Source organism: Taeniopygia guttata, chromosome 37 (genome assembly GCF_048771995.1).
Source record: "Taeniopygia guttata chromosome 37, bTaeGut7.mat, whole genome shotgun sequence".
NCBI classification, from domain to species: domain Eukaryota; kingdom Metazoa; phylum Chordata; class Aves; order Passeriformes; family Estrildidae; genus Taeniopygia; species Taeniopygia guttata.
The window spans coordinates 5,075,802-5,090,680 of record NC_133062.1 but is presented as its reverse complement, the minus strand read 5'-3'; the positions used below and the strand labels follow the sequence as shown (position 1 = coordinate 5,090,680).

Here is a 14,879-nt window from a genome sequence, read left to right as displayed (position 1 = left end):
CAGCCCACAGCAGCTCCCCAGTGCCCTGATGGCACCTGGGACCTCCCTGCCCACCTACAACCTTGTGTCACCTCAGCATTGCCCCTAGGGCTGCCACTCTGGTCATGGTCTCTTCTGGGGCTGCATCAACTTCCCGGCTACCCCAGGGAGAGGTCCTGAAGGCCATGCTCCAGGGATGGAGTTGATGGTGCTTTGAAGGAGATGCAGGTCATTGCTGGGGAGTTTGTTGGTCCTAACCCAAGCCCTGCCAGAGTTACAGACCTTAACAGCGGCTGCCTGATTGTGCCCTGGGGCTGTGCTGGTGGTGCTCATCTCCAAGAGGCACCAGCTTGATCCTGGTTCCCTTTCAAGACAGTTTTTGTCCAAGCTGCCTTGGTACTGGCTGGGAGCAGGCAAGTGTCTGGAGCTCTGGAAGGTTCCTGGCTGGTCTGTCTGCCTGGCCAGAGCAGCTTTGCTAAGAATCTGGGTAGGCAAAGATGCTGGAGTTACTTACCTGGAAATGAGGTCCTGGCTAAGAGAGCAGGGGGTGTCACAGACACTGAGCAGCCGGACAGGAGGACCCCACACCCCCTCCCAACAAGAGCAGGGTGGGATCCTTTCTCAGGTGCAAGCTGGGCCTTGGGAAGGAGCTTTGCTAACCAGGCACTTTTTCCCTTTCCCCAGCCAAACACTCAGCTGCAGATAAAGACGATGAGGATGCTGATAAAGAAGGCTGCTCTGGAGCGGCTGAAAAGGCTCACATACCATCTCCCAAAGAGCAGGTTTCCTAACAAGCAGCTACGCCAGAGTCTTGTCAAGTGAGTAGGGACTCCCATCCCCATCCCCAGGTGCCCCATGGGGAACACCCAGCCATGTCCCCTTCTCCTGAGAGCTCCTTGGGCCTGCAGAGCTGGGAACAGCCTGGACTTCAGAAGGGGTCTGGTCCCGGTGGCTGTGACACGCCACACGTGAGCAGTGGGGTGTCCTCCCTTCCCCAGCACCACGCTGAGCTTTGGACTGCTCAGCTCCCCACAGGTGTGGGGTTCTGTCCCTAGAGCTGAGGGGACCCAGTGCAGACCTTCAAGCCCTTCCAGGCAGGATAAATTCTGTCCCTGCTGACTAGCTCTGAAAGAGACAGCTCCCAGCTGACGTCATGGTTCCAACTAACAGCACGCTAAACAAAAGCCAGGGAATCTCAGGAAAACGGAAAGCTGGACAAGACAAACGCAGATCTGAACCAATGTGGTTAATCAAACGTTCTCCCTTTATTCGAGATAACATGGTAGTTTATATAAGCTTCCACGTAGTTTACAGAAACAAAGACACTCTGATTGGCAAACTAATATTGTTTATCTTTTCCTTAAAACGGCCTACACCTTACACTATGAAACCTATACTAATTCACACCCAGACAACCCAGTGGTCCCCATCACACCTTAAGACTATTTCTATCTGCACCACAAGCTCTGAATTTTTAACTGCGTCAGAGGCTTGAAGGCCTCACAAGGCCCAAATCTGAGGCCTAGACTGGAGTAGCTCAAATTTCATAACTCATGTCCTCTTTCTCTCAAAAATGCTGCAACACTAAACAAAAGGAGAAGGGAACCGCACATGTCAGCAAACCCTTTAAAACCCCAAATCAGGTGGCTTGAATCCTGGTGGGGTGGCAGGGCTTGTCTAGGAAACTTGGTGGGTCCCTGTGACCATCATGATGCAGCACAAGCAGCAGAGGTTTCAATGCAGGAAGCAGATGCTCTGCAGAGCAGATCATGTGGTCTGGTTGCAGGACAAAGAAGATTTCCTGTGCAGGCAAATCACATTCTAGGCCCCAAACAATTTCAGCCTCAGGCTGTACCCCAGGCTGGGCAGTTCCACTGAGACCAGTGGAGGACCAGTGGACTCACCTGTACTGGCTTTTCATGGCAGAGGAGCTGTGGGCAGTGTTCATTTTAAATAATTTTATTTGCAGGTACTGTTAGTAGCCGATACAACCTAGGACTTGTCAGGACTCCTCCTGACTTCCCTAACTCTTTGCCAGGTGGTCAGGCCACGGGTTTCATGGGCTTGAGCTGAGTTTTTACAGTGGTGAATAAAGAAATAGCCACTTTATTTATGGCTGTCCTCTTGGACATGCAACCAGCTGTGGTTTAAGGACTGTCCTTAATCCTCCTTGCAGAGTTAAGCTGCCCGAGTATATCCTGGACATGGGCCCTGTCCTTAAGGGTTTCACTGAGAGAAGCACTCTGGAGATCACCAACGCAGGGCAGATCCCAGTGTCCTTCCAGGCTGATCTGTCTGCCCTGCAGGATACAGGTGAGCAGTGCTGGAGACACTTCCTGTGGCCTTGAAGGAGGTGTCTCAGATTAGCTTAAGCCACTGAACTTGGGGAGGTTTTTGAGCTGTTTTCTTCTCAGTGCCCCTGCTGGGAGCTTTAGAGGCAGAATTCTCCTGGCCATCCATGCCCAGGGACCTCTCCTGGCCTGCCTGTGACTGCCCTAACGCTTCAGTGCAGAGGCCAGGTGGGCTCATCACCCTGGTCACCTCTCAGCATCCTCTGCCCTTGGCTCCCACAAGCATCGAGTTTCTTTGGGCACTCTGTGGGCTTGTTTTGGCAACCAGTGGGGTCTGCTGTGTATTGGAAATGCTTTGTTTGGAGTTCACACTGTCAGAGCACCTGTATTTATCCTCTATTGAAGAAACAGCCAGTGGGATCCTCTGGTGGATCAAAAGAGGCTTCCAAAAGAGGCCTCGAGGCAAGGCTGCACTTCCATCACAGTGCCTCACTGTGTCTGAGGGCTGTTCAGGTGTACTCCAAGTTTTTATCCAGGTCACAGAACAGTGTGGGGCTTTCCCCAGCCCTCTCAGCCAGAACACCTGTAAGGCTTTAATGTGCTTATGGCACATTTCGTGTTCCTCGGGTATCTCAGCTGCTTTGTGTTCATCTGTTCCAGGTTTCAGTGTGGACCTAGGCCTGATAAAGAGCCTGCCCCCCAGCCACAGCGTGGCGTTTGAAGTGCACTTTGAAAGTGCCCACCAGCCACCGCGTGACGTGGATGTGCTGCTGCCCATAGAGGTACCAGAGCTCTTGGGGCAGGAGCAGGCTGGGCACAGCAGCAGATGTCACCTGCACCCTCTGCTGAATTCTCTGTCCTTGTCCAGGTGACAAATGGCCCCACGTCTCACATCCGCCTCTGTGCCACTGTGCTGGCACCGTCACTTGAACTCTCCAAGAACACGCTGCAGTTCTCTGACATCCTTGTTGGGCAGTGCCAGGTTGAGACCATCCGGCTCTACAACCGGTTCCAAGCCCCCTGCAAATGGTCCATCAAGCCTGTTCTGAAGGTAAAGCACAGGCAACATTGAACACGTAACTTCTTGGCTGGGTTTCTTTGTGTCTCTTGCCCTTTCTGCTCCTGTGGCTGCCTGAGCATTTGGGTCTACAGCATGCTGGAGGAAGCTTCTGAGGGTCTGGATCAAGGCTGGTTTGCCTGAGCCTGTTCCATTAGCGGATGCTTTGCTTTTCTGCCATCTTCACCCATTCCTCCTCCTCTGAGGACAGTAGTTCCCTGTCTGCCTGCCCTGTCTACAGGTTTTCCCTCCAGCTCTAGCTATGGGGGCCGCTCTTGGTTTGGCTGTGGGTGCTCTTAGCACTGCATCAGTGTCTCAGAGCACTCAGGAAGTGAGGCTCTGTCCTCGCAGACCAAGGAGACCTCACACAGTTGGTTTCTGTGCCCAGAAGGATCAGCACAAATACGTGACACCAGCCCTACGCCAGAAGCAGCGGGCGCCAGAGGATGAGCCCTGTCCCTTTGAAGTGATGCCCTCCCAAGGAACCCTTGATCCACAACGGTGGCAGAACTTACAAATCTGGTTTACACCCAAGGAGGAGGTGAGACTGGCAGGTGTCAGCCCGGGAGGCCTGTCAGGGCTATCTGGAAATGAGGGCCTGGTGCAGAGAGTGTGGTATGAGCTCTGCCTTCACAGGGAGCTTTCTGCAAAGCCCATACTTGTGGCAGCACAAGGAGAAATGTGCTGCCACACATACTCAGCGTGGCTCAGTTCACCCCAGAGAGCCCTCCCGTGAGATGTGCTTTGAAATGCCCACAGGGAGCTTGCACAGAGAGCACCAGGGCTGCCTCTCAGCACATGGGGGGATGTGCCCAACTCCCCTCAGCCTGCCCCTTGCCTGGCTGTATTTGCACTTGCGACACTCGGCGTCACAGACACTCGCAGGGGATAATCCTGGAATGGCCAGGCTGGGCTCATCCTGCTGCAGGACTGACAGACAAATCAGCCACCAGACACCTTCCTGGGCACGGCAGGACAGTCACCTGTGCTGCCAGCAGTCCCTGGGGCTCTGGCCTGCCTGCACATTGCCGTGCAGCTGGGGATTCAACTTAAAGGATGGAGCATTCCCAAAAGTAGTTTGCCTGTGGCCGCTGGGTCTCGGAAACTGGCAGTGTGTACCAGCATGGACACAAGTGCTTCTGTGCTCACCAACATCCCCAGGGATCTTTTAATTGCTGGAGAGATGTAACCATCTTGTGTCTGGCTTGGACCGGAGCCAAACACTAAGCAGGGAAGATGACCCTTATTTCTGGCCAGCGAGAGCTGATTTGCCCCTCTCCTGGAGTTGGTGTTTGCCTGATGCAGCAGTGCCAGGACAGTGCCTGGACACTGTAACCCCAAGGGCCCTTCCCATGAGCATTGCACTCCTGCATGACCAGATGAAAATGCCTGACAGTCTTTGTACATCCATCTGATACCCAAATACCCAGTTTCAGTGCACACCAAGATTCATGCCAGTTACTAGACCCAGGACACAGGTGCTGTAGTCCCTAGCAGAAGTAAATACCTGTTTTCTGTTCACCTTGGAGGAACTGATAACACCCTGACCTTGGGGCAAGCGTTGTTGTATTTGGGGTCCTGTCACCCAGGACTTCATGGATGAGTTTTCTGCACTTTTCTCTTTTCAGAGGTCTTACAAGAATGAACTGAGGCTTAACATGTGTGGGAGCAGCAATCACTTAAAGCTGCACCTCTCAGGACGAGGTCTGGAGCCACGGCTGGAGTTCAGCCCCCCAGCACTAAATATGGGATGGGTGCTGGTGGACAGCGATGGGGTGGAGGCCACCGTGGTGGTGAAGAACCCATGCAGCTTCCCCATTGAGTTTTACTCCTTGGATTTTGAGGAGGTGAAGGTGAGAAGGCAGGTCTGGTCCCCATGTACGTGCTGCCCAAGCTTCTCAGCACTCCAGCATTGCCGGGCTTGTGCCAGGAGATGGAGGCAATCCCCAGGGCAAGGCCAGCTCTGCCGACATGCTGTGGGAGGAATTAAATAGTTTGTGTTGTTGGGAGGAAGGGAGGAGACAGAAATCGGGTTTGTTGAGTATGTGAGATAAAAGGCAAGAAAAGGAATCTTGCTATGGTTTCTCTTCCCTACACACACAGATCCTGCGGATGGCACTGGGCTCTGAGAACCCAAAGAGCTTTTTAATGCCTCCATGCGCCGTGGGTGGGACGCTGCTCCCAAAGGTGCTGGAGGATTATGAAGCACAGAAGAGGCTGAAAGCTGAACAGGCAGAGCTCAAGACCATGGCAAAGGCCAAGGTCAGGGCTGAGGCTGAGGACAAGGGCAAGGCAGCACCAGGTCAGAAAAACAGTGAGGGTTTGGCAGTGTCTGTTTTGACTGTGGTCCCAGCTGGGAGTCCATTCCGTACACCCTGAACTCTCACCTTGCTCTCCAGGGCAAGCCCATGCTTTTAGCAACTGCCTGTTCTCCAGCTTGGTGGAGAAAGTCTTGGGTGAAGGGCTGTGGTATCCCAACCCTGAGTGTAGCCAAAGCAAGCCCCTATCTGCCTGCCAGACTGGGGGAATAATCAGGATATTCCCTTGTGTCCCTTAGCCATAAAGACTAGGATTGGATGAGTTCTTCAGCCAGGTCTAATATCACTGGCTCTTTTATATTTGCACCTTCCTAGCAAAAAAAGAAGAAGCTCCTGTTGCTTTCACCAAGTCTCCTTTCCCAGGGTCTGAGGAGATGTGGAGGAGGATGAGGATCACAGGTGGGCAGGAGGCTGACTTTTCCCCCTGGTTTTGCACTGCAGGATATCACAGGCTTGTCACGAGCTATTCTGAGCCCATGGTGAAAGCGACTGGCAATCCTGTCTCTCGGGCTGACCTGTGCCAGCTGCGCATTGCTCAGAAGACCAATAAGCCCCAGGAGAAGGTGGAGAAGAAGCCTGAACAAAACCGTGAAGTTCCAAGGAGTCGTCAGTCATTTCAGCTGGAGGCGCAAAGTGAAATTGCAGAAGGGGCAGTCAGAGACTGCCGTGACGGGGCGCTGTGCCTGGACATGCAGGTCACAGATCCGAGGGCCATGATGGGGGAGATCCCGAGGGAGGACCAGGTAAAACCCTGCAAGGCTCAGATCTTGAGCTTGCCGTGGTCGTGGGCCCTGGAGCATTGTGTCCCCACAGGTGATAATGGCACAGAGCCTTGTCCAGGCCCCTGATGATGTTCCACAATGACATCTGTGTGGATGGGGAGGTTATCACCATCCCTCAGATGGGCAGGAAGTGGCAGTGCTCTGTGTACAAGTGTCCTGTCTGTTCAGAGTTTCCCAGCCTGGAAATCGTTATGAACAGGACAGGGCAGCTCATGGTCATTGTTTTCATCAGCTGAGGCACTCCGGAGAGGGTTGTCGCTGTTGAGGCAGGACGAGAATGAGAGAACTCCAGAAGGCTGGAGTTAGAGGATGTGAACTCTAACAGCACAACTCAACTGATTCATTTCAAATACATCACTCTTTATGGAGAGCATAGTACAGACTAATTTCAGTGGTCTTAAAGTAAAAAATCTCACACCATTGGTGTGCAGTGAATGATGCACAGTGGCAGACCATATCTATAAACAATGTGAACAACAAGAGAGACAGAGGATTATTTACATTCCTTTGCAACTCTTTCCCAGGATCTAGCCTGGCAGAAACCTCTCTTTTTCTCTCTGACTAAACTGAGATTGCCCATAGAGGTTTCTCTCCTGGTCCTGCTTGTAGCTGTTGCCTCTGCTCTGGAGCCCGCTCACCCCAGCGGGCACAACAAAGCACTTCTATTCATATAAATCAAAAACCCCACTGCCTAAAGCTCAGTGCCTTTAAAGGAGTTGTGAGGATCAAGGTGACACAAGTACAAGCAGGATTTCCTCTTCTGTTTTAGATGCTGGAACATCTGGGGCTGCATCCCGACGGGCCTCCCCTTCCCCCTGCTGCTGTGCTCTCCATAGTGGAGTACCCAGAGGAGCGGCTGGGCCCTGCAGGGCGTGTGGAGCCCTTCACCCTCCTGGCACCGCAAGAGGTAAAAAATCACCTAAACCATCAACCTCCTTTGAGGAAAGGGTCCTGAGTGAGAAGGGTTGTCCTAGGTGGGGGTTTTTTTTGGTGTTTTTTTTTTGGTTGGGTTTTTTTGGTTGGGTTTTTTGTTTGTTTTTTTTTTGTTGAGGTTGGGATTGAAGGTATTTGAGATGGTATTTTATGTTTGTATTTAGGTGTTTATTATTTTTAGGTATTATTAGTTTTTATTAGAAAAACAGTTTCATGGCTGTGAGTTTTGTAGTTTTTTATTGGTAAGGTATAAAATGTTTAACTATTTTTTGTTATGAGGATTTTTAAAATTAAATTATTTAACTAAGAAATGATACTTAGGTTATTATATTTTAACTTAATAACTGATTTTTCAAAGCCTGTAATGTGGACTTTTTTTCTAAGTACATTATTTAACTTTATGAAGAAGAAGGAAAAAGAAGGTGAAGAATTTGCTTTTGCTTTAAAGCTTTTATCTTGCTTCATATTTATTTCTATATTCTAAAACCTTAAACCCTAAGTTTTTTACTTTGTGACATTACACACTTCTAACTAACTACACACTCATAATTTCAGTGTTATTAATTAATTCTGGAAGTCTTCTCTACAGCCTCAGGTCAAATGCAGTGCTCTTTTGTAAGTCTGTGCCTTCTAGCACAGAAAGTTTAAAATTCTCGGTATCTAGGATTCCAACAGTCCTAGGCAAAAGAAACACCAATAAGGAAGACCAAGTCCATGGGCAGGTGGACTTATTTATTTATTCTCTCTTCTGCTGGTGAAGAAAGCCCCATTTTGCTCTCCAGGATGGGGATGCCTCAGGGCTCACCTCTCTCTCCCTTTTCTCTCTCCCCTTAGGCCGAGGCCCCAGATATGAGGGGCGGTTCTGCCGAGGGCCAACCAAAGATGGGTGAAGCGGCCAGCAGAGACAGCTCTGCAAAGGAGAGCCAGGTGTCCACACAGAGAACAGAAAGTCCCCAGGATTCCCCCCCAACAAGCAGCAAAAGCACGATGGAAAGTGCCTCAATGCCCACAGAATTCCTCAGGTGAGCCACACAGGAGGAGGTGATGCCTCTGCTTCTTGGTCCTCTTGCCAAACAAGGTCCATCGACCCCAGCTCCACGGCGACCCTGTGCCAGTGCCTCCAGGGGATGGCGAGTGCACCCTCCTCATTTTGTTTGCTTCTCAGCAACGTCTGAAGCCTCCTCTTTAATTGCCAGGCTGAAACGGTACCGGTGGGTAGTGCCTGCCCACGGTGAGGTGGAACTGAAGGTTCACTTCTCACCCAAAAAGCCAGGGAAGTTTGAGCAGACGCTGAGGTTTGAGCTCGTGCAGACAAAGCGCCCGTACGAGCTGCCCTGCTGTGGCACTGGCCTGTACCCCAGCATCAGCCAGGACCCACGGTAAGGCTGGCCCCTGGCAGCCCCCACACCACTGCTGCCCCTGAACCACAGCCAGGGCTGACCCCTGGGGCTTCTGCCTGGGCAGATCGTGCTGCCTGAGGTCACCCAGCACCTCCTCCTGTGCTGGAGCTGGCAAGGCAGATGGTGCCTCAGCCTCCAGGAGGGGTTTTGGCGTTCTGACGACATTTCCTACTCGGAGCATCTCATAGCTCTTCCTTCCCCGCCTTCTCTGCCCAGGGTGGTGTTTCCACAGTGGAGGAAAACCATGAAGGAAGGTGAAATAATCTTCAAGGAGTATGTTGAAAGCACAGAGCGATTCCACTTTGGGCCGCTGATGTGTGGGAAATCAAGAGAGTGGTACGTGCTCCCTGCTGGGCCCTGTACTTTTGTGACATGTCTAGGGAGACAGGCTGTCCTGGTGGCACAGCCCAGGGCAGTCCCTGGCAGAGTCCTGGGAGACACATGGGTTTGAGGGACCACAGATGTGTGAACGTGAGCAGAAAAGAGGCAAATGAGCCTTGGAGGAGCTGCTCTGCCTGCCCAGTGGGTGCCTTGGTGGCCCCCTTGCTGCTGCCGGTCCAAAGGTGACTCGGGGGCAACTTCTGTCCCCCTCCACATTTCAGCTTCACCCTTTAGGAAATGAACTTTATGGTGGTTTGTGAAGTGCTTTGAGCTCTGCAGGTAGCCTGATTGAGCAATTATTCTGTAGATGGTTTTGTAAACCTTTCATTAACCTCTAATAATTAATAAGATTTTATTATTGACCTGCCAATGGGTGTTGGGGGTAACGTACAGCAGGAATTACATTTCCCTGTAATGACAATGCTTCCTCACTGCTGGGTAAAGTCTGCCTAAACACTTTGTCATTTAAGCTATTGTGTATTTCTACTTTTACTGTCACTTCTTTTTAATGACATTTAGTATTAAGTTCTGGCTTCCATGGGAGCTCTGGAGGGCAAGGGCTATTTTGACAACCCAAGTAAATGAAATCAAAATACTTTAAAAAACAGACAATCTTTAGCCAGACTGATAGATGGTCTGGGATTTCTGTTTGCCTCTTTAACCCTTTTAATCCAAAGTAATTTCCACACCTGAGAGAAGGATCATTTGTTATCTTTTTGCATTGCTCTTGGGAATTGATGCTTTATGCTTCTTTCTCAGACTTTGCGCTAACCCATAAAATCCAAAGCAGTTTCATGACCTTTATGAAAGAAATTAGCTAAACTATTTTTTCAAAAGCCTTTCCTTATACCCTGCAGGGAAGGCCCCCCAAGAAAGAAGGGGAAAGAACCCATGTGCCTGGTGTAGTGTTATTTTCCTAGGCACCTTTGAATTTACATTGTGTTAAAAACTCTTGCAGTGGCCTGAGCATCATCAGGCTTCTGGGCTGGGGAAGGCATCAGAGTAAGGCAAGGACGAGCACACGGCCATGCCCCTGCCTGGGATCCATTTCTCACTTTTGTTTGTTAGAGCAGGGTCTTGCAGCATCACTTCCTCGGGTGCACACAGTGCTCTCCTTGGTGTGTGGCAAAGGCAACAGTCTGCTCTGCAGCCTTTTCCCCTTTTGTGGACAGGTACAAGGCCCAGAACTGTCCTGGCAACGCGGAGAATATAACCATCCTCAACAGCTCCCCCATGGATGTAGAGGTCCAGTTCCTCTTTGAGAATGCTGGGGAAGCAGAGACGTTCCTTTTGGACCCTCCCAGCATGGCGCTGAAACCAAAGCAGAAGCAGGTAGGAGAGGGGCAGGCAGAGCAGGGACGCAGAAGTGCCCAGGGGCTGCTCCTCCTGCTCTCACACAGAGCTCTTTCTGTTTCTTCCTGTGGGGCCATGTCCAGGAGCTGACCATTTGGGCATACCCCACTTCCCCTGGCTTCCTGCAAGACAAACTCATCTGCAGCGTTGGGAAGAACCCGGAGCCAGTGGTCTTCAGCCTGTGCTGCCTTGGGGTGCGCATGAAGCTGGAGGTCAGCCCCCTGGAGCTGTCTTTTAACAAGCAGTTTCTGCACAGGTCAGTCATCCCACAAGCACTCCAAGTCTTGTGACAAAGAGAAAACGTTTGACTCTGGTTTCCAGGGCATGGATGGAGCTGCTCCAAGTTGCATTCAGTGGCCAGGCTGGTGTGGCCATCCAGCAGCTGATGCCAAGTGCCTTCCTGTCTCTGCAGCACTGACAGCAGGACCTTGGTCCTGAGAAACGACACCCTGCTGCCCGTGGCCTGGCAGCTCAGTGGGCTGGATGACCTTGCTGAGAACTTCTCCTTGTCACAAGATAACGGCGCCATTGATCCCCGCTCAGAGTTTGAAGTGACAGTGCATTTCAGGGCCGGGCAGATGGGCAGCATTGAGAAGACTCTCCAGCTAGAGGTGAGAGGGGCTGTGTGCTGCTGGGGGCAGGGGCAGGAAGAGCTGCACCTGACAGACACAAGGGTGCTGTGACCCCAACTTCTGCCTCTACACAGCGTTTGCCAGAACGTGCAGTGCATCCACGTCCCCCCAGATAACCAGACACTGCACCCTGAGCCTGTACCACAACCTTGTCCCTGTGGGTGCTTGGAGGTTGTTGTTTGCTTGTACAGACTGCAGCGTGGGCTCTACATTGGACTTTGTCTGAAGCTCTTCCACAGTGCAACAACTCTCCCCCTGGGATTTTGTTCCCCATGGTTTAGGTGTGCATTTCAGAGAAGGTGCTAAGCAATTGGAGAGGGTTGTCAATGCCACCTGCTCTAAGACACCTCACACTTCTTGTGGTTGTTCTTACATCTCTGTGCCTCTCCAAGAGAGCATTCCCTGCTGAAGAGTGCAGAGTTGGGCTGATAGGGTGTTTTACTGTGGCAGAATCCCACTGGGGCAGCCCATGAGATGAACAGGTTAGCAAAGTTCGGGCGTCCTCCAACGCTTGTGAAGCCAGGGAGGCCACAGGGGAAGCAGCCAGCAGAGACAAGGACTTACAAGCTGTCTACCAAAAGAACAATCTGAGCAGTGTTTGTTCCTTGCTGCCTCAGGTTTCAGATCCAGAAAACATCCTGGGGATTGTTCAGGCCGAAAACATCAAAATCTCCGCAGAGGTCTATAACATTTCTCTGAGCTTTGACATGCCTGAAGGTCAGTGGATGCCTCCTAAACAAAGCAGTGCAGGTGCACTGCATTACCTTTGGGTGCCCAAAGCACTGGGATGGAATGGGATGGGATGGGATGGGATGGGATGGGATGGGATGGGATGGGATGGGATGGGATGGGATGGGATGGGATGGGATGGGATGGGATGGGATGGGATGGGATGGGATGGGATGCAAGGATGGCGTGGATGCATAAAGCATATACCCTGCAAGCTGTGTGGAATAAAGCATCGTCAGGGCACTGACAGCCTTAAGTCTCTTTCCTCTGACCTTTGAAGTGTGCAGCTTCATGAGCAGATTGGATCTGGGGGCTCTGAAACAGCAGTGACGTGAACAGGCAGTTGGCAAGCCCCATAGGCTCAGCACAGCATGTGAAGTAATTGGATTTGTGCTTGGAAGTGAGGAAATGGGAGCTGAGCTCCTTAGCTACTAAGCCTGCAGATATTTTGAGTGAGAAGAGAAAGGGCAGACAAGTAGCTGGAAAACACCTTCAAGAATGGAAACTTACTGAAAAGGGTTTTGTGCCAAGACCTCCATGTAGCTTGTGACCTGGTGTATTCTGCAGCAGCTCACAAATACCGTGTTTGACCTCGCTCTGTGGGTTTTCCGCAGGTCCAGGTGGAAGTTTGGAATTTGGAACCATTAATGTCCTCGATAATGCGAAGCACGTCCTGACTCTACAGAACAAAGGGGCATACAACATTGAGTACAGGTAAGCCCAGCTGCCTGGTAGTGAGCATTTCCTCGGATTCCCAGGCCTGAATTCTCCCTCTGTCAATGGCTAGAACCTGTTTCCATGCTGGCTACCTTGTGGTAAGTACAAACCCTGGGCTCTCTAATATCAGTTATTTCACCAGAGAATCCAGCCACAAACCAACAGTTCTTCACAGCTCAGCTGGAGCCCAAAGGAGAGCCCCAAAATTTCAGCCACTGAAATGCTGAGATTCATTGCCTTTCTTTGATGGTCACCTCCTTTCTCTTTCTGAGACTCTGTAAAGAAATGAATGAAAACTGTCAGTGTTGAGCTTTCTTGCAGTAACCTCATGATTGTCTGCACTCTCTGTCAAGATCCAGGATTCCCTGAGCAGAGCTTTTCCTTTTTTCTGGTCCTATGCAAAGTCCAGGCTGTGCTGGTGGCACCAATACTTTTAGCTGCAGAGATCTCCATCCCTTCCCTTTCTCCCCAGTTTCATGCTGGGCGGTGCAGGTCCCAGGATGCGAGACGTGGCCTCCCACTTCACTGTTGAGCCTAAGTCGGGCATGCTGACTGCCTCCCAGCCTGGCGTGGATGTTGAGATGCTCTTCCACCCCACAAGAGAAATTCTCCTCAAGGACAAACCCATCCTGTACTGTCAGGTGAGCTGCCTGGGCCAGGCTGCGTTATCACATGGTGTTTTGGGAGCGTAAACAGGATAGGTGCCCGTGAGTTTGTGGGCCCCAAGTTGGTCAACTCCCTGAGGGCTCCCCTGGCAGGGGAGACCCTTCTGGAACAGTTCTATGTCAGGAATGAGAGACACATTGGACTTCTTTGGTCTTCAGGTTCTTGTTTTATTGTTATCTTACCAAAACTTCAGCACACTGTCTGTGCCCAGACCTTGCATGCGTGAAAACAGCACAAAAATGGCCAACAACCTCGTGCTGCAAGGTTTTTTTAAGTCTAATCAAAAACTAAACTACCCAATTGAGAAGTTACATTTTTTCCCTTTCTAACCCAATAACTGACCCCTAACGACCCGCAATGCAGATTTTTCTACCTAATTACAAGATACCACCTAAAGCCAAGAAGAAAGAGGAAGAAGAAGAAAGAAGAAAGGAACTCAAGACAACACCCTATATCTTTCATCTTGAACCCATCTATAACATACTAAAAATGCTAAAACCTAAATTTCTCCCCTATGTGACATACTAAAGTACTCTCTACAATCTGTTTCACACTTTTGTGGTCTCTAGTTTACCTTGAGGCTTTGGAAGTTTTCTCCATGAATGAGGGTCAAAGTCAGTGTTTTCCTGGGAGTCAGAGCACTCCAGAGCAGACAGGGGGATATTCCCTGGGTTCCCACAGGTGTCTAATGGAAGGAGGGCTTTGACTGGAGAATCCTCTCTCCTACATACACAAACAGTCTTTCAAAACCATTTGGGAGGCTTCCTAAGTGGAGCTGAGAATTCCTAAGTGGACTCTGGAGGAGGTGCCTAAAATGGGAGGGGTAAACTGGAGGCCTGGGGTGGAGGCTGGGGGCTGGGGTGGAGGCTGGCCTCTTTGCTTTGGTCACCTCCCTTCCTGTGGACGCAGGTGAGAGATGCCAGCTCCGGTGAAGGAAGCGAGCTTGTCGGCAACATCCCGTTGAGGGTGTCGGCGAAAGCCGAGTACAGCAAGTGCAGCGTTGAGCCTGCCTCACCCATCAACTTCGGAGCCATGGTCAAGGGCTCCAGGAAGACCCTGACGGTCGTGCTGGACAACAAAGGCACACTCAACTTCAAATTCTGCATCCGCCAAGCACCCGAGGAGGCATCAGCCTTGGAAAGCAAAAGGTAGGAGAAGCCCTGCACCACCCTTCCTGTGTGAGGAGGCAGCACCCCACAGCTGGTAAGGGGCAGGCAGCCAGGAGACCTGGGCTATTGTCCATCTGCATCCCTGGTCTGGGGAGAGGGAGCAAAAAAGCACCTCGGTACCCCACGTGTAGTGTGAAGCTGGTGATAGAGCTGCTCTGTCCGGCACTGGGAGCTGCAGGTTGCTCTCTGGGAGCCATCAGGAGGAAGGCTTTCCTCTCTGAGGAGGAAGGCCAGCCTCAGCCTCAGAGGAAGGCAGGGCAGCTCAGCATGACAGATACCTCTGCTTTCTCCTCTCAGTTTACAGCAAGGGGAATCTGCAAAGTGCTCACTGAGAAGGAAATCAAGTTCCTCGACACAGGTGGGTGACTCCTGCTCCCCAGCAGTGCTGCTGCAGGGGATGTGAGAAGATGCTGCTGTGCCCGGGCTGGGGGCTCATCGCCACAGGGTGGGACATGGTCTGCAGGATGGAGTC

At 51.4% G+C, this 14,879-nt stretch overlaps 1 protein-coding gene across 1 annotated transcript in view; it reads left to right on the top strand.

Moving 5' to 3' along the window:
• The window catches only part of LOC140681553 (hydrocephalus-inducing protein homolog), a 52,496-nt gene that overhangs the window by 27,749 nt on the left and 9,868 nt on the right, over positions 1 to 14,879 (top strand). Inside the window, exons 18-37 of the mRNA XM_072921467.1 lie at positions 664 to 797; positions 2,156 to 2,292; positions 2,931 to 3,052; positions 3,139 to 3,321; positions 3,716 to 3,868; positions 4,956 to 5,180; positions 5,431 to 5,629; positions 6,087 to 6,388; positions 7,197 to 7,334; positions 8,195 to 8,382; positions 8,557 to 8,739; positions 8,977 to 9,096; positions 10,314 to 10,473; positions 10,578 to 10,750; positions 10,907 to 11,105; positions 11,744 to 11,843; positions 12,470 to 12,569; positions 13,045 to 13,213; positions 14,148 to 14,386; positions 14,705 to 14,765. Coding sequence (XP_072777568.1) covers positions 664 to 797; positions 2,156 to 2,292; positions 2,931 to 3,052; positions 3,139 to 3,321; positions 3,716 to 3,868; positions 4,956 to 5,180; positions 5,431 to 5,629; positions 6,087 to 6,388; positions 7,197 to 7,334; positions 8,195 to 8,382; positions 8,557 to 8,739; positions 8,977 to 9,096; positions 10,314 to 10,473; positions 10,578 to 10,750; positions 10,907 to 11,105; positions 11,744 to 11,843; positions 12,470 to 12,569; positions 13,045 to 13,213; positions 14,148 to 14,386; positions 14,705 to 14,765 — 3,285 coding nt within the window. The remainder of the gene's footprint in view (positions 1 to 663; positions 798 to 2,155; positions 2,293 to 2,930; positions 3,053 to 3,138; positions 3,322 to 3,715; positions 3,869 to 4,955; positions 5,181 to 5,430; positions 5,630 to 6,086; positions 6,389 to 7,196; positions 7,335 to 8,194; positions 8,383 to 8,556; positions 8,740 to 8,976; positions 9,097 to 10,313; positions 10,474 to 10,577; positions 10,751 to 10,906; positions 11,106 to 11,743; positions 11,844 to 12,469; positions 12,570 to 13,044; positions 13,214 to 14,147; positions 14,387 to 14,704; positions 14,766 to 14,879) is intronic.